The sequence below is a fragment of the Tribolium madens genome, unplaced genomic scaffold (genome assembly GCF_015345945.1).
Source record: "Tribolium madens isolate multiple individuals breed KSU strain unplaced genomic scaffold, Tmad_KSU_1.1 Scaffold_3;HRSCAF=73;Tcas5.2_LG2, whole genome shotgun sequence".
Lineage (NCBI taxonomy): Eukaryota > Metazoa > Arthropoda > Insecta > Coleoptera > Tenebrionidae > Tribolium > Tribolium madens.
In genome coordinates, this window is record NW_025401006.1 from 11,683,088 (window position 1) to 11,702,129 (window position 19,042).

A 19,042-nucleotide genomic window follows, 5' to 3' on the forward strand; every position below is an offset into this window, starting at 1 on the left:
AAAAAAAGGCGCCCACGATTGAAACAGGCGCGTCCTTTTTTATTGAAACATTGTGACCATCATTCCAAAAATAGTCTAAATAGATTCTTTTTAAAATTTAAACAGTTTGTCTAACAGCACAAAGCGGCAATATTGCACAATTTTCTTTTACTAAAAAACTGTTTCACTCAGGTATTTTTCGTATCTAGGAAAGATATTGTCACCCGCATAAAATAAAAAAACTGTAAACTTTACATAATTTTATTATTCCAATACGATACGACCAAGAGATATCTAATGATTTCAATTAGTTTTAATCTTTGACTTTTTGACTTTAATCGTTCAAATTTCACAGAACAAACAACATTGAAAATTGATTTTTTTGTTGCTACCGTTTCCAATAATTGAATATTAATTGGACATTTTCTGTATCCTAGGATATTTGCAATGTTGCAACATTGATAAATTTTCTTTGGAGCCAAGAAATGGTATCCTAACATCTTCTAAGTTTATTTCAATAGACTTTATACACATTTTTTTTAAGAACACCGTCAACTGTATCAAAATCTTGACTTTAACAATGAAATTATTTTAAAACTGGTCATTATATTGATTTCTCTTTTCTAAAAAGGAAAGTCTATATCTTACTGATAAGAACACAAATCCACTTTTGGTCTTCGAATTCGTCTTTAATAAAAGATCACTTATAACGTGTGGGTTAACACGGGCGCCTTTTTTTCATCATACTGTATATTTTGAAATTTTCACATTAGATACCTTTTGAAATGTCGGCATCCACAAAGAAAGAATTTTTGGAAAATCAACCCCTAAGGGGGTTAAATGGAGAGGTGAATTTGAAAATTTAAAGTTGTATCCACAAAAATTGGCCTTTAGATTTTCGGTTAAAAATTGGAAATTCCACCCCCAAGGGGGTTGAACAAGGGTAAATGGTAGTAAAATATCCATTTTTTTTTAAAGTTAAATCCATGAAAATTGGTATTTGGGCTTTCAGTTCAAAACAAAAAAACATGTGTTTCAAGATTTTGGAAAATTGCATCCCCAAAGAGGGCAAACAGGGGATGAAAACTTGTATAAATATTTATAAATTCGTTATTCTTGAAGTCATATTTATGAAAATTGGGATTTAGACTTTCGGTTAAAAATGAAGAAAAGGTGTTTTAGGATTTTTGAAAATTCCACCTCCAAGGGAGTTAAACAGGGATGACAGTTTATATTAAAATTTGTCATTTTTAACGTTAAATCCTTGAAAATTGGTATTTAGGCATTCGGTTAAAAATGAAGTAATACGTGTTTCAGAATTTTTGGAAATTTCACCCCCAACAGGGTTAAACAATGGTAAAATTTCGTAAAATATTCGTATTTTTTTTAAGTTAATTCCATGAACATTGGTATTTGGACTAAAAACTAAAAACCAAAAAACACGTGTTTCAGGATTTTACAAAATTCCATTTCCATTTCTAGGGGATGAAATTTTGTATCAAAATTTGTCATTGTTAAGTAATATCCATGAAAATTCGTCCACTTTGATATTACATCCAGAAAAATTGGTATTGGGGCTTTCTATTAAAAATAAAGAAAAGCATGTTTTAGGATTTCTGAAAACCCCACCCCCAAAAAGGTTAAATAGGGGATGACAGTTTGTATTAAAATTTGTTATTTTTGAAGTTATATCCCTTCAAGTCAACAACAGATTTTTATACGGTGTTGTGGTTTATCCTTGCTGATATGGTCGTAGAAAATTTATGCATAAACGGCGTAATCAAACCGCATACAGGGTGAGCCAGAACTCGCGCCCAGACAAAATTTTCAAGTAAGGTGAGATACCAGGAACATGAAAAAAATTTTGACATTTATTTTTTGACATTTTACATTTTTTTATGTCTATTTAGTGATACTGATGATCTTGTATATGTTTTTTTTTACAACTACATAGTAAAGGTACAAAAATTTTGCCAATAAAAGCCACAAATAACATTAAACAGAGTTACAATTTAGGATACAGCTTTCTTGTTTCCTCTTTTAATAGCCTATAGCAAAAAAACTTGGAAAATTATTTTTCCAACAAAAATAAATAGAGTCAAAGTGCAAAATTTAAACCCTCATAACTTCAAAATTTTTATATATAAAATTTTTTAAATATTTTTTCCATGTTCCTGGTATCTTACATTTATCTCTGGGGCACGAGTTCTGGTGCACCCTGTATATCGACTTCTATCCACCGAAGCAAAGCAAGCTAAGAATGGGGTGTTAAAGTTTGTGTGGAAATCATTATTGTTTGAGATTAAAGACTTGAAATTTTGCAGTCTTTAAATAAATTATAAAAGACAGACTTTTTATTTTTTTACGAGGTTCAAAATAAATTATGTGTTGTTACTTTTTGTTAGTAAGTTTCTTAGCCCTTCTGCGTTTTGAAATCGTGCGAAGCCGCGGGCAACATCTAGTAATTTATAAAAGCTCAAATTCGTTTACCAAAAAATAAAATTTTAAGATCAAGACAATGTCAGAGTAACCGCAGGTTGTCGGTGAATAATGCATGAAGAACAAACCTCATCAAGGGGCGGCTTCTCGCACTCGTGATGGTTGTTATTGCAGCCGGTGGAGTTGCGGTCGTCCAAGTAACTAGGAAGGCTGCCACACATCTTGCCGTCGTTGTGTCTCCCCTTTCCGTTGCATATGCTGCCACTGGATTGAGACCGTCGTCCGGATAAACCCTTCGACGAGTGACGGCTAACGTTGGCCCCCATCTTCACATGATCGCTCGAAGAAAGACGACGCACCAGCTGCAACAAGTCCGAATCACCGCTGCCGTCGACGACGTCCTTTGGATGCTCCTTGACCACACGTGCTGCAACAACAATAACTTAATGGTTAATTTTATTTCGACATTCCCAAGGTATCAAGGATAAAAAACACATCTATGATGCATAGGAAACAGACACAATCGCTAATGATGCTGGGAACTCACACAGAAATTATCTTTCTTGTGGGTTTCAGTGTAAATAAGTTTATCAAAAGTCTTAATTAAACATTTGCGTTTTGTAGGCCAAATAATAAGTAGGGCACTTAAACACAGCTAAGATGTTTTTGCATTAAGCCAAAGCTGAAAAAACGATTTTTATGAACACTACCGAAAAAAGTTAAAGTCTCAAGGGCTATCCGAATAAGATTTATTTATATTAGTGTTACATTAAAAAAAAAACAATAAACGTATGGTTTTCTGCTTCTAAATTTGCAGAAAAAAACATAACAAAGTTCGTTTTTTAATTTTAGGCCAAAATGAAGCAATTTGTGCTATTTTTAATCGATTTGGCTCAATTTTAAGCCAGAAATCAACCTAAATCAATGTATTTCAACAAAATAAGTGCTTAAATAATAGTTTCCTGCCAGAATAAAGCAATCTGAGCCATTTTCAAATCAATTTTGCTCAATTTTAACACAGAAATCATTCTAAAATCAATGCATTTTATAAAAATAATTGCTTTAATTCCAATTTTAGTTCAAAATGACACAATTTGTGGTATTTTTAATCGATTTGGCTCAATTTTAAACCAGAAATCAACCTGAATTAATGTTTTTTAACAAAATAAAGTTTTTTACCAAAACAAAGCAATTTGAGCAATTTTTAATCCGATTTTGACACAGAAATGGTTTTTAATCAATGTATTTTATAAAAATTATTGCTTAAATTTTAATATTAGACCAAAATAATGCAATTTCCAATCGATTTAGCCCAATTTTAAGCCAGAAATTAACCTGAATCAATGTATTTCAACAAAATAAGTGCTTAAATAATAGTTTTCTGCTAAAATAAAGCAATATGAGCTATTTTCAATCCAATTTTGCTCGATTTTAACACAGAAATCATTCTAAATCAATGCGTTTTATAAAAATAATTGCTTTAATTCCAATTTTAGGCCAAAATGACACAATTTGTGGTATTTTTAATCGATTTGGCTCAATTTTAAACCAGAAATCAACCTGAATCAATGTTTTTTAACAAAATAAAGTTTTTTGCCAAAACAAAGCAATTTGAGCAATTTTTAACTCGATTGTGCTCGAATTTGACACAGAAATCATTTGTAATCAATGTTTTTTATAAAAATTATTGCTTAAATTCTAATATTAGACCAAAATGAAACAATTTGTGCTATTTCCAAACAATTTAGCTTAATTTTAAGCCAGAAATCAACCTGAATCCATGTATTTCAACAAACTAAATGCTTAAATAACAGTTTTCTGCCAAAATAAAGCAATTGGTGATATTTCCAATCCTATTTTGCTAGATTTTAACCCAGAAATCATTCTAAATTTAATGTATTTTATAAAACTAATTCCTTAAATAATAGTTTTCTGTCAATATACAGCAATTTGTGTTATTTTCAATAGATTTAGCTCCATTTTAAGCAAGAAATCAATGTATTTCAACAAAATAAATGCTTAAATAACAATTTTCTTTCAAAATAAACCAATTTGGGCTGTTTCTAATCAAATTTTGCTTTGGTTTTAAGACTGAAATTATTCTAAATCAATGTATATTATTAAAACAATGGCTTAGATTAAAATTTTAAGCAAAAATAAAGCAATTTGTACTATTTCCAATCAATTTGGGTCAATTTTTACCTAGAAATCAACCTGAATCAATGTATTTCAATAAAATAAAAAGTAAATGCTTAAATAACAGTTTTCTGTCAAAATAAAGCAATTGGAGCTACTTCCAATCCAATTTTGCTCGATTTTAACACAAATCATTCCAAATCAATGCTTTGGGTAGTTTCAGATTGCTTTGAATCACATCATAATCGCAAGAAAGACGACTAATTAGACTTTATTTAAGTACTAAACTTGTAACATTAACACTAAAACTTGATATTAAAATAGTAAATTTTATTGTTAGAGACATTAGCTTCTGTCTCGGCTTTGAACTGCAGGTTGTAAAAAGTGCATTAGACAAAATTGCAGTTATGAATCAAAATATAGATTTATAACCCTTTTCTAGACATGAAAAAATGTCCTTATGTGATATTCGTCCATTAGAGCTGTTTTTAAAATGAGAAATGTCGGTATTGTTATAAATTAATATCTATTATCTAAAATACAGTGATGCAAAATTATATTTTTGTTGTATCTTTGGCAAAAAACGTAAAAATATTCAGTAGGTATCCGAACATACTTTTCACACTCAATCACTTAAATCTGATGCAAAAATGATATCGATTTGATTTCTTGAAGTGCGTCGAAAAAATTGTTCCCTCAGACTTCTTTTCAAAGAATTTAATTTATTTGATGGTAAGAAGTCCATCTATCAGATGAAGAAGCACGATAATAAGTACTTTCGATAATAAATTATGTCATTTGAAATGTGCTTTAGAACATAATAACTTAATTGATCATAATTGGGATAGCTGCTAACAGTCAACGATTCTACGATGGGAACTAGTTTTTACAGTAACTCACATCAGACGAGTTATGGTTATAAATTAATTGTCGTGTTAAATTTTCGGAGGTATTCTCACACTTTCAGTAGAGGCTAATTCATAAATATGAAATTAGCTTGCAAACTCACGGGAATCATTTTTAAGCGAGGCCTATTTAACACAGTTAATCATTTCTGCTATCATTGTAGACGATTATTAAGATAAAGAAATATGCAAAGTACGTCACTTTCCCTTGACGAAAATGAACAGTCGCTATTGTTAAAATTGCACTGACATCACAATTGTATACACTTTCTATGTAGTATTTTTTAAGTAAAATAAAATAAAAATCTGAAACGCATCCAAATATTCACAACTGTATTATTACAGTCAAGGATTTTATACTCGACGGACGTTTTGATTACCCACATATGCACAACAACTTCATGATAAACGATCCAAGAAATAAATGAATTTTCAGAATCTGGTCGCCGATTTTCATGTCAAAGATCTCTTTACAATTAAAACAAAAGGGGAAGATGAATCAGAGCTGATTGCAAAAAACTATTTGCATCCTGAAAGTACACACCCACTCAACCTTTTACTTGATTAATGCCATTTTTTCAAAGTGAATATATTCCACATCTAGTGAAACGCGCTGAAATACAGCATGTTTTTACCGCAATCAAACAAAAAGTTCGTTATTCCCTTTGGCGTTCTATTAATTGTAAGAAATCACTTCTTCGAATGAAATCAAAAAACCTGCTACAGTCCTTTTGTTACATGCTTTCAGTTCCCTGCGGCAAGTGGAATAATCCTTTTTCCAACGGCCAACATTCACATTTTCTGTGCTGTTAAAGACGACTTTATCTCGGTAATTGATGTTTGACGTGGGGGAAAAATATGCACAACATTGTAAAATCACCATTTTAGAGCAATTTATGAGCTTCGTGAATAAATTGAAGCGTGATTCGGGGTGTTAAGCAAGAAGCCATAACTTGCAGTTAAATGCAAAAAATTGTAAATTACTGTTGGTGCGGAATAATTAATAATTCAGTTGTCTCGAGTGAGACGCTGTCAACAACAAATAACATTTAATTTGTGCTATTTTTAATCGATTTGGCTCAATTTTAAGACAGAAATCAACCTAAATCAATGTATTTCAACAAAATGCTTAAATAATAGTTTTCTGACAAAATAAAGCATTCTGAGCTGTTTTCAATGCAATTTTGCTCGATTTTAACCAGAAATCATTGTATAAAAATAATTGCTTTAATTCCACTTTTAGGCCAAAATGACAAAATTTGTGGTAGGTGTTTTTTATCGATTTGGCTCAATTTTAAACCAGAAATCAACTTGAATCCATGTATTCCAACAAACTAAATGCTTAAATAACAGCTTTCTGCCAAAATAAAGCAATATTTCTAATCGAATTTTGCTCGATTTTAACCCAGAAATCATTCGAAATTTAATGTATTTTATAAAAAAAATTCCTTAAAAATCGCTTTCTGTCAATATACAGCATTTTGTGCTATGTTCAATAGATTCAGCTCGATTTGAAGCCAGAAATCAATCTAAATGAATGTATTTCAACAAAATGAAGGCTTAAATAACAATTTTCTTTCAAAATAAAGCAATTTGAGCTATTTCTAATCAAATTTTGCTTGATTTTAACAGAAATTATTCTAAATCAATATACAGGGTGATGAAAACAAGGCGCCCACGATTGAAACAGGCGTGTCCTTTTTTATTGAAACATTGTGACCATCAATCCAAAAATAGTCTAAATAGATTCTTTTTAAAATTTAAACAGTTTGTCTAACAGCACAAAGCGGCAATATTGCACAAATTTCTTTTACTAAAAAGCTATTTCACTCAGGTATTTTTCGTATCCAGGAAACCTTTTTGACTTTAATCGTTCAAATTTCACAGAACAAACAACATTGAAAATTGATTTTTTTGTTGCTACCGTTTCCAATAATTGAATATTACTTGGACATTTTCTGTATCCTAGGATATTTGCAATGTTGCAACATTGTTAAATTTTCTTTGGAGCCAAGAAATGGTATCCTAACATCTTCAATAAAGTTTATTTTAATAGACTTTTTACACAATTTTTTAAGAACACCGTCAACAGTATCAAAATCTAGACTTTAACAATGAAATTATTTTAAAACTGTTAATTATATAGATTTCTCTTTTCTAAAAAGGAAAGTCTATATCTTACTGATAAGAGCACAAATCCAATTGTGGTCTTCGAATTCGTCTTTAATAAAAGATCACTTATAACGTGTGGGTTAACACGGGCGCCTTTTTTTCATCATACTGTATATTATTAAAACAATTGCTTAAATTAAAATTTTAGGTAAAAATAAAGCAAWTTGAACTGTTTCCCTCCATTTTTAGCCAAAAATCAACCTAAATCAATGTATTACAACAAAATAAATGCTTAAATAACAGTTTTCTGTCAAAATAAAGCAATTGGAATTATTTCCAATCCAATTTTGTTCGATTTTAACCCAGAAATCATTCTAAATTTAATGTATTTTACAAAAATAATTTCTTAAATAATAGTTTTCTGTCAATATACAGCAATTTGTGTTATTTTCAATAGATTTAGCTCGATTTTAAGTCAGAAATCAATCTAAATCAATGCGTGATTCGGGGTGTTAAGCAAGAAGCCATAACTTGCAGTTAAATGCAAAAAATTGTAAAATTACTGTTGGTGCGGAATAATTAATAATTCAGTTGCCTCGAGTGAGACGCTGTCAACAACAAATAACATTCATTATTTTAATAGAGCTAGTAAATAGCGGATTTCGATGAGGTGGTAGCACCACATCAAACCGACAATCAATTATCTTCGACATATTATACAGGATGCATCATCATTTATGGCTAGTGGCTAGTAATAGGCAACCCTTAATAAAAATTCAAGGGGAGACAATCGCAAACATATTGCCATTACCGCCCGGTCACGAACACCCGGTATTTTAATGGCCATTACAGATGTGATGTCCTTACTCGACTTGGCTAGGTATGTGGTCGCGTTTTCACCAATTTTTCAACATTTAATTCATAAAATAAATTCCGCTTGAGTGAGATTTTTTCTGCGAGCTCTGAAGTTTAATATCTAAAGCAAATATTTTGAATTTCCGGGAGGATTTCGTCTTTGTAATCGAACTTTTTCAAATAGAGGATATTTACGTACCGTTTGATCCGAATTCGAACATGTAGGCATCACTAACTTGTCGGCTAATACAAATAAGAGAACACATTGTCAAAATTTAATGCTTCACGGATTGCTGAAATGCGAAAAGTTGCACTGAATAATGAATTCGATTCACTTCGTTTTGGTTCATAACACCAAGAAATACGACTGTTGAAAAGCAGAAGCTGCAGAAATGAACTGTTCTCAAGTCACTCGAGTTGTGTTCTGTTTTGCAGATAGTATGATGTACCGTTCTGATTCACACGTTTCATTTCTTTGCTTTCCCACTTTTATTTATCGACTCACTCAGCTCCATTGAGGAAAATAACGGAAAAACGTGCATTACGAGTAGGAGCAACCGTCGACATAAATTTTACTTCTTATCGAGCGATAAAATTTAATAACACTGAATTTTCTCAAAATAAAAACATTCATTTTCCCCAGGATCTACTTGAGCGGCGCTCCGTTCCCGGACATTGATTGATGTATTTTATACAGGGTGTCCTAGCAAATTGTGACCTTTAAATAATAAAATTTGAAAAAAAATTGATAATTAATAATCTAGTGCATCGACTGAAATTATTTTCAACTATACTGCGTGTCCCAAAAACATGTTACAATACAAACTTGTGTTTTATTAAATGAAACACCATGTACAGAATGTCTCCGGATTGAGTTCACAAGAGGAAAAAAAATATATTTTTTTTCATTTCACCCCAAAACTGCGAAGGAAAAACATTTTTTACTTCTCCTGAAACGAACAAATCTGTTATTAAAACTTAGTTAGTTACTTTTTCTCTTGATTTTGGACATTTGACCAAAAAGTAATACCCTCAATGTTATAAGACTTAAAAAGCCCAGAAATCAAGACAAAAATGAACTTTTTTTACCACTGAGTCAGAATTTAGAGTTTTGTACAGATTTGCTCGTTTCAGGTGAAGCAAAAAATGTTCTTCCTTTGCAGTTTTGCCGTAAAATTGAAGATAATTTTTTTTTCTCTTGTAAACTCAATCAGGAAACATACTGTATGTTTCTTGTCATTTTTGGATGTAGCTTTTAATTTCAATGTTTTTAAGCTTCTATTGGTCGATTTTGCTTAATTTTTTAAAAAAGTTGGTTCTCTTGATGAAAACATACTCTTTTTAAAAATCTATTACACAAAAAGTCAAGATAACTAGAGAGGAAAGTACCAACTTTAAGACTATAACATTTTTTTATGTATTGCAGTCGAAAAGTTAAAAAATGTAGAAGTTTGTTGAAAGTTAGATAATTTATTTTAAATACAATACCTATTTTTTAGTTTTGCATCTAATATAGTAATGAATTGTCTATTGCCTGATTACTGAGTAATATTTCTTCAATCTCTTGTGCAAATGTGCACTTTTAGGCTATTGAAACAATGATGTTTTTAATGTTTATAGTTTATTATCATTTTATTTTGTTATTAATTTTAGGCTCTTAAAAGTACTCCGAAATGTTTTTGGAAAGATAATTTAATAATCTCTAAGTTGCAGAAAAGAAATAACGTTCCATTTAATTTTTTAAAACTATTTAAGTTTTAATAAGCTTCTTCATTTTTTATCTGTACGAGTACAAAAGCAACACACTAAAAATTGTTATGGTCTTAAAGTTTGTACTTTTTTCTTCTCAGTGGTAATTTTTTTCTGGCTGTCTTAGTTTTTGTGTAATAATTTTTTAAGGCTGTTTTTCTCAAAAAAACAACTTATTTCAAAAACTAAAATAAAAGTTTAGCTTAAAAACATTGTAATATTTAGAAAGCTACATCTGGAAATGTAAGATATAATAGTGTTTCATTTAAGAAAACATATGTTCGTATTGTATATTATTTTTGGGACACGCTGTATACTGGCCAACACATCTCTATTTCTCATTTACTACTGGGACGGTAAATTGTCCAAAGTCTCGGTATCTATGAACGACTTCCTTTTCCCAAAATTTTTATTATCATTTGTACAGGTGTGATAAGAATGAAAATATGGAGTCGTAAATACACCCCCGAATACACAGAATTCTTGAATTTAGTTGTCTGGGTCAGCAGGTTTAGATAAAAGAATAAAAAGTTGTTTGTGCCAGTTGAATGTTGAAATTGTCGGTTTTGTTTGAAATTTAGTTTTAGATTGGATGTGGAATATTCGGCGAGTACATTGTGTTTGGTGTTTACAAACTATTGTTGAACTTCGATCTCGACCAACTTCCCTACTAATGTTTGGGCCAATTGATAATAACTACAGTATTGGAGATACCTAAAATGTTATTATCTCAACAAGATAAATGGCGGCCATCTTTACAATGACCGTAAATTATTGTTTTAATTCAAGTGCGCGTAATTATAGGCCGTGGAAAAACAGGCTCGCAAATTCCAAATCCTTGGACAAATGATAATTCTTCGTGGTGGAAATACCTCTATAAAGTGTTAAGACGGAGACGAAATCGTCACTGTCTCAAGGCTTTTACATTTAAAAGTTTTTTACGACGAGTTTCTCGTTTATTATATACGTTACTTGAAAACATAAAAAATATCCGAGTAAAATTCTATCGTCTTTACTATCGCATCAAAATTAATCCGTGTCCGTTCGAAATAAATTTATTCGTTTATCGTTTACGGACATAAAAGTTAACGAGTCGGACTAAAATGTTCATGCAGTTCAATGCTTTCAAACGCGCTCAATTGGCCAAACTATGCCCTAAAGTGCAGGTGATATCCTGGAATTTTATTAAAATCCACCTTGTCACTCTTTTTTGAAAAGAATAGTCGATGTTTACTGGCGTATTTTTACCCCCATGTTTTACATACACATAATTTAGTATGGATCAAACCCACATTTCATGACAAATATAAAAAACCAACGAAAATCTGAGGAAAGACAAAACGATGATCGATCGACAAGAAACTTGCAGTAAACACAGAACAAAATTACCCAACTTTTGCCATTTTTCTAATTCACCAATCCGAGGGATGACTTTTGGCAGGATACTTTTAAAAACATTTCAAAACTTTACACAGACTTATCCCAAATTCAAACCGGAGATGTTTCCTCAATGATACGATATACAGGGTGTCCCAGCGAGTTGAAAAAGACCATTAGTGACCTTTAATTGGTAAAATTTAAAAAAATATACAGGACATTGATCAGGACTAATCTAGTCTATCGCTTATAATTATTTTCAACTATACAGCGTGTCTCAAAAATAAGTTACAATACAAACTTGTGTTTTTTTAAATGAAATACCATATGTTTCTTAGCGTTTTTTAGTCTTTTATTAGTCGATTTCGCTTGTTTTTAGAAATAAGACGTTTTTTTACGAAAACATGCACTTTTTAAAAATTTATTACACAAAAACTCAGACAGTTAGAACAATTTTTTTCATACTTCTGCAAACAAGAATGTACATAATTTAAAACTGTAGCAATTTTTTAGTGTTTTGCATTTGTAAAGATTAATAAATTAAAAAGTTTAAAAGTTAAATAAAAAAAATTAAATGGAACACCCTATTTTATATTTTTTGCATCTAATAGATTGATAAATTGTCTATCTAAAAAATAAACTTTTAATGTCTAGAATTGATAAATGAAAAGATATTTAACATTCATACTATGGCAACCACGGATCACTTATCGGTTGATTTATCCAGAGATTGTAAAAGTCGTTTATAAATACTGATATTTAAATTATTTTATTGTAAAAATAAAGAATAATAGATTCAGTTTAACACAAATGTGATTATTAAGTGATATTTCTTCCATCTCTTGTGCAACTGTGCACTTTTTGGCTACTGAAACAATAGTAATTATTTTTTTTTAATGTTTAACGTTAAATATCTTTTTCGTTATTGATTATAAACACCTAAAAGTAAATAATTTAAGAAAGACAATTTAATAATCTTTTAAATGCAAAAACAATAAATAGGGTGTTCCATTAAAATTTTTTAAGTTATTGAACTTTTAACAAACGCCTTCATTTTTTTATCTTTGTAAATGCAACACACCAAAAAAATGTTACAACCTTATAGCTTGTACTTTCTTTTTTGTGGTAGTAAAAAATAATATTTCTAGATGTCTTAGTTTTTGTGTAATAAATTTTTAAAAAGTGCATGTTTTCGTCAAAAAAACCGTCTTATTTTTAAAACTAAGCGAAATCGACCAATAAAAGTGTAGTTTTAAAACATTGTCATAAAAATCTATATCCAAAAACGCTAAGAAACATATGGTATTTCATTTAAAAAAACACAAGTTTGTATTGTAACTTATTTTTCAGACACGCTGTATAGTTGAAAATAATTTTAAGCGATGGACTAGATTAGTCCCCATCAATGTCCTATATATATTTTTAAATTTTACCAAAAAAGGTCACTAATGGACTTTTTCAACTCGCCGGGACACTCTGTATTTTATTATCAAAACATAGAATTTTTTTTTCGCAAATTTGCTAGACTCTAATCTCGATTTTTGATGATTTGGTTATTTTTCAAACTATCACCAAAAAATCAGGGTACAAAGAAACGATTTGTGTTTTTTCTTATTTCTAACATTTCTCTTTCTACGAAATAAAAAAAGTTAAATTAGTTAACAACTCGGTTGCAACGCAGGGAAAGAAATGTTAGAGTTTTCGCTTCTGCATAATGGCCAATTCGGATCCCAGCAGTGGCCGCTCTATTATCAATAATTTATGGTCTTGCAGTAGAGGAGTTGATCATAATTCCTACGAAACTGGAATAACAATAGAGTGAATTATCGAGGAAAGTGTTTCGGAAATGGAGTTTTCCTTTCGTTGCCTAATCTCTTCGCCTTATTATAAATTAGTTCCCTGGGGAATGGATTAGGAAGGATTATTGGATGAAATTTATGCGACCAAACTACTTGGTTAAATAGTTTAAACTCGCAACAACGGAACGACGACATAAAACGTGTGTATCCCACACCGAATCAATATTGATACATTCACCTTAAGTCCTCAGACAATGTAATTTAATTTGTGTAACATGGTGAAAATGTTTTGTAACCATTGAACCGAAACGTCGCTGTGTGGTGACTAAGGTCTCTCGACGCCAATAATGACACTATTTAGAAATTAACACTTCACTAGACAAGTTTTTTCGGTTGGCAACATTTTTAATGTCTGTGTTAAATTGCGGCGAGTGTCTGGCTGTTTTTGCAACAACTTTGTTACATTATGCTAGTCTTTGTACTAACCCAGTAGTCGATTTATTCAAGGATTTATATTTTTTGATCGATTCCAGTTTAGAGCCCCAGTTTTGAATATGCATTAGCCAGTTAAGATGATGATACGAGTCAGGGAAGGCTATCTATAAACACTTTGTAATCATAAAGATAAACTGCTAAGTACCTTTCTATGTAAATGGTCAATAATAACGCGTTTGCAGTGCATCCTGTGTTCGATTATGTGCACGAACGTGGATATGCAGATTTGTCGCAGACATGATATAGGACCCAGAACAATATCTGTTCTCTGGGTTATCAAACTTGGAAATTACTCCTAGACACTTCACAGAAGACAATCTAAAGTCTGTTTTTTTTAAATGGAAATGCCAAACAGTCTTAACGATGGCATGCATCACTAGTAATTTCATTCATGGTAATTTTAATAAAGGAAATTAACAGTTTCGGTTTTTTGAATTAATTTGAAAACAATGTTAAACGTCAATACGAAAAATCGTCTAAGAAAATTTAGAGACGAAACCCAAAGAAGAAACAAATTCGGTACACTAACAGTTTTTCGAATTTTGGAAACGAATAATTCGCAAGCAGGAAGTTAGAAAAAGGACCCTTTAAAATGTAGACGCAATTTGTAATGCAGGTTTGGTAAACATTCTTAATTTTAGCAAAAAAACTGACAAGATTACAAAATAAACATGAATGAGAAAGAACCTAGGAAAGAACGTAATTAAATTGTCTTGTGCATCGTTTTTGAGGAACGAGTAGAAAAAGTAACAATTTTGAAACTAAAGCTGAAGAAGAATTTATAAAATGCATCAACTTTGAACTCATGTCAATCAATTACACAAAATTTATTGCCAATCATCATAATACCTACTTGTATCTTTTGCTAAATAACTTTTTTCTGTATATACATCTCTTTTCTTCAAAGTTTTTATAGCAAGAATCTCATTTTTGTTCACAACATTGTACTTACTTGCGGTGTGTTTCTGTCAAAATTAGTAGCACTGAATTCTGTCTTTAGACTTTAGGTAATGATGCCTGTCCTCAGGTATTCAATTATAGCGCTTTCAAAGAGCAAACAGGCACACAAGATTCATAAAAGTCAAAATTTTAACAACGTCTCAATTTGAACACAACTATAATTTTTTAACAAAATTTTTAGGGACAAAAACAAAGAGCAAACAAAATTTGTGGCTATGGAGACAAGCTGCTACCAATTTTTTCACCAAAATTTTGACTTGGTAATTTCCATTTAAAAAAAAAAACAGACTTTACATCATTTTTTTTATACCAAGTGAACCAAACGTTCTATTTTTTGACACGAGTGATAAAGTTCTACACCTAACCTTAAATTTTTTGGGTTTGTTAATTATTTTTATAATTATGAATATACCAAAGCAAAGATCAAACGTTTCTTTTTTATATGCCCAAAAACGATTTCAACATAATACGTTATCCAAAACCAAAAAAATCAAAAAAGTTTAAACATTTCGAAATTGGTTAAACTTAGAACTGAAGTATAGAAAAGGTTGAAAAAGATCCTCTCAAAATCACTTAAGTAATCCAAAAACGCAATAAAAAACATAAAGCTTTTTGTTTAAAATATTAAAAATATTTCAAAATAATACTAAATGGTAGAGTTATCGATTTTTGAATAGGGAGGTGCAAAACCAAAAAAAATAAAAATAAAAAAGTTTAAACATATCGAAACTGGTTAAACTTAGAACTTGGGGATAGACAAAGTTGAAAAAGACCCTCTCAAAATCACTTAAGTAATCCAAAAACGTAATAAAAAACATAAAGCTTTTTGTTTAAAATAGTGAAAATATTTTCAGGAAGAAGTTTACAGGACCTAACCGATTTTGACTATAAACAAGGTTTTAGATAAATAAATGTGGGGTTTAGCCGGAACATCCTGTATGATAAAGTTTTTCGAATTTTTTTTTTGTTTTCGAGTTGTGCAAAATTTTTAATTTTTTTAAATGGCAACTTTTTTACCAAAGCTATGATTTAAGGATGAAACTATTTGCATTTTATTAAATTTTTAACGAAAAAAATTACATCTAAATTATAAAAACCGCAACTCAAAACATAATCACATTTTTCAAAGCACTTAATTGTATTAATTATTATTTTTTGAAAAAAAAGTGCTTGGTTCCATACTTTTTATAGGTTGTAGTTTGAGTGCCAGATTTTGCTACGGTTTCCTCAAACCTGAAAAGTACATAAAGAATCCAATACAGAAGTGAATGTCAAGTGCTTGCCGACAAAACACTTCAAGTAAATAAATACCTCTTCACACAAACAAAATGCCCCTCCATGAAAAACAAAGAATGATTTTTAAATGGATAAATTAAATCAGCCTTAAATTGACTGCACTTTTCCATTTTCTTTTATTTCCTAGGGGTTTATCCCATATTTGATACGGTTCTTTTAATTTTGGAGACTTTGTCTTGGCGCATATTTTATGATAAAGTGATGTTCTTTCTGCGTCTTAACTTTTCTCGTTGGTTTCACACGAAAGATTACAGAACGGTTTTTATCAAAAATCTAGATTCCGAGATTGAGCAAAATTAGACATGTGGAATAGAAGTACGAATTATTGGGTATTCAGAAGCTGAAAAACAATAAATTTGGAAAATTAGATTTCAGCTGAAAATTTCATGTTTAGGGATACTAAAATACACAAAATTGATATTTTACAGTAAAGTACTTTCTGAAAAATTGCAACTCTCGAAACACGTCTTCAAGAAAAATATATACATAAATTGGAAAACTTGGCGGAAGTAAAATACGTGATAATGCCGTTTGAAATAAATCTTAGGGATCTGAAAATTCTTTATGAAACCTGACTCCGAATTAAGGTTACAAATGCATGCTTATCCATGCAGAGTCGAAAATAACAATAATTAAGTTAATAGCTGAGTTAGAAATGACCTTAGTGCATGTCTCCACTGTTATGTAAACGGCAATTAAATTCCAGTCACAATTATCGTGATATATAGCCGCTTGTAGAGTACAATTTTATGTCTATGGGTGTATTTCAGGACTAAACTAATTAATAAATCAATAAGCGACACATCCGCAGTGCACTTACCAACCGCAAAGTACACATTTAATTACAATTATTATTAATCAGAGAGAATTATCGGTAGTTTTAGCACCTGTCGTGGAACTCGCTTAATCGACTAGTCGCAATGAAAAAGGTAGCAAACTGCAATTAAATCCAAAGTCAGGTGGTTGATTCAGAAGAAACGGTTTTGAATTTTCATTTTCTATTTTGTATCCTTCAATGGAAAAATGGAAAAAAGTGGTGAGCGCAGGCAATTAAGTAGCTGTGAAGTAATTATTATGTGTTGTCGGGTTTAATAAAACCAAGTCAAGTTGACCGTTTCTGACAGGTTTGTAGATTTAATGCGAAAAGCTCCATGCTAAGTCATAATTATGGAAATGAGGTCATAAATTCTGTATTAAATTTTTATTTTGCAGTTTTGATAAGAATTATTAACGCTTTTAAGAACCCGTTTATCTCACTAACTTAAACGATCTATTATTATTTAGCCGGTGAACGTTTAAAGCGCAAATATTTAATTTCGCAAAAAGCATTTTCAACATGATCCGGAAGATATCGATGCCTGAAATGGATCCCATTGTTGGCGGTCTACATTACACACCGGAATTTTCCGGGTTCTTCCGGGTGCACACTTCAAACACAAGAAAGATAATATTAACACAATTTTCGCGCAGTAAATTCATCAAGGTTTCCTATTTTCGGTACTCTTCTCCTAATTTGTATAATGAGCTAAGATAAAGCTGTAAATTTTAGAGAAATTTTCATCATGCTAGAAAGCGCGCTAAAAGCATCGCTTGCGACGTAATTACCATTATCGTTAAAGAATTTTCAGGATAAAAAGTTACACTAAATTGTAGCATGGCCTCGACGGAGGGCAATTATAAGTTTCACTAATAGGAGAAAAGTTTCCAACTCCTCGATGGAAGAGAGTAATGAGAAATTTATTGAATGATGACAGTACGTTGCATAAAGTGGGACGTTTCAATAAATTAATTAATTTATTCTTTGATCAATTGATTTATTGCATGTGTATTAGCTAATTCATCAACGACAAATTTGATTTCATAATTGAACAATACACCTCATAAAACCATCATTTTGAATAATTGCAAAAATTCGATTTTCCAGGCACACATACTAATTTAGAAACATTGCCTTGAGGTAAAATTGTTGCTTCCTTTTAATGTCACGCTTAACTCTGTGACGTTACCGTTCCTGTAATTAGTATTAATGAAACGACCTACAGCAAACAACACTAACTAAAAATTCGAGCAAAGGTCAGGAAAAGTGTAAATAAATCAAATGTCGTGCTTTTCCCAGTTATGAATTAAATAAAATATTATTAAGCACAAACAATAAATAGTTTTTGTTGGACATACATCGTAATAAAGTCTGTTTTTTTTTAATGGAAATGCCAAACAGTCTTAACGTTGGCATCACTAGTAAATTCATTCTGATAATTTTTATAAAGGAAATTGACAGTTCCGGTTTTTTGAATTAATTTGAAAACAATGTCATTAAACGTCAACACAAAAAATCGTCTAAGAAAATTTAGAGACGAAACACCAAAAAAGGAACAAATTCGGTACCGCTAACAGTTTTTCGAAATTGAAAAGAAATTGAAAAAATAAACATGGATGAGAAAGGACGAAATTAAATTAGTGTCTTATGCATTGTTTTTGAGGAACGAGTTGAAAAAGTAACAATTTTGAAACTAAAGCTGAAGAAAAATTTATAAAATGCATCAACTTTGAGCTCATTTCAGTAAATTACACAAAATCTATTGCCAATCATCATAATACCCACTTGTATCTTTTGCTAAATAACTTTTTTCTGTATATACATCCTTTTTCTTCAAAGTTTTTGAAGCAAAAACCTCATTTTCGTTCACAACATTGTACTTAATTGCCGTGTGTTTCTATCAAAATTATTAGCACTGAATTCTGTCTTTAGACCTTAGATAATGATGTCTGTCCTCAAGTATTCAATTATAGCGCTTTCAAAGAGCAAACAGACACACAAGATTCATAAAAGTCAAAATTTTGACAACATCTCAATTTAAACTCAGAACCATACTTTTTCACAAAATTTCTAGGGACAAAAACAAAGAGCAAACAAAATTTGTCGCTATGGAGACAAGCTGC

The 19,042-nt window shown here is 30.7% G+C and overlaps 1 protein-coding gene across 3 annotated transcripts in view; it reads right to left on the reverse strand.

The window, feature by feature from the left end:
• LOC123007889 (tyrosine-protein phosphatase non-receptor type 13-like) overlaps positions 1–19,042 on the reverse strand; it is a 93,924-nt gene that overhangs the window by 16,974 nt on the left and 57,908 nt on the right. For 2 of the 3 annotated variants that reach the window (XM_044403384.1, XM_044403386.1), the window contains one exon: positions 2,547–2,845. In XM_044403384.1, the coding sequence (XP_044259319.1) occupies positions 2,547–2,845 (299 nt within the window). Of the gene's footprint in view, positions 1–2,546; positions 2,846–8,625; positions 8,752–19,042 lie in introns of those variants that run through there. The other variant, XM_044403385.1, reaches the window with a different exon arrangement.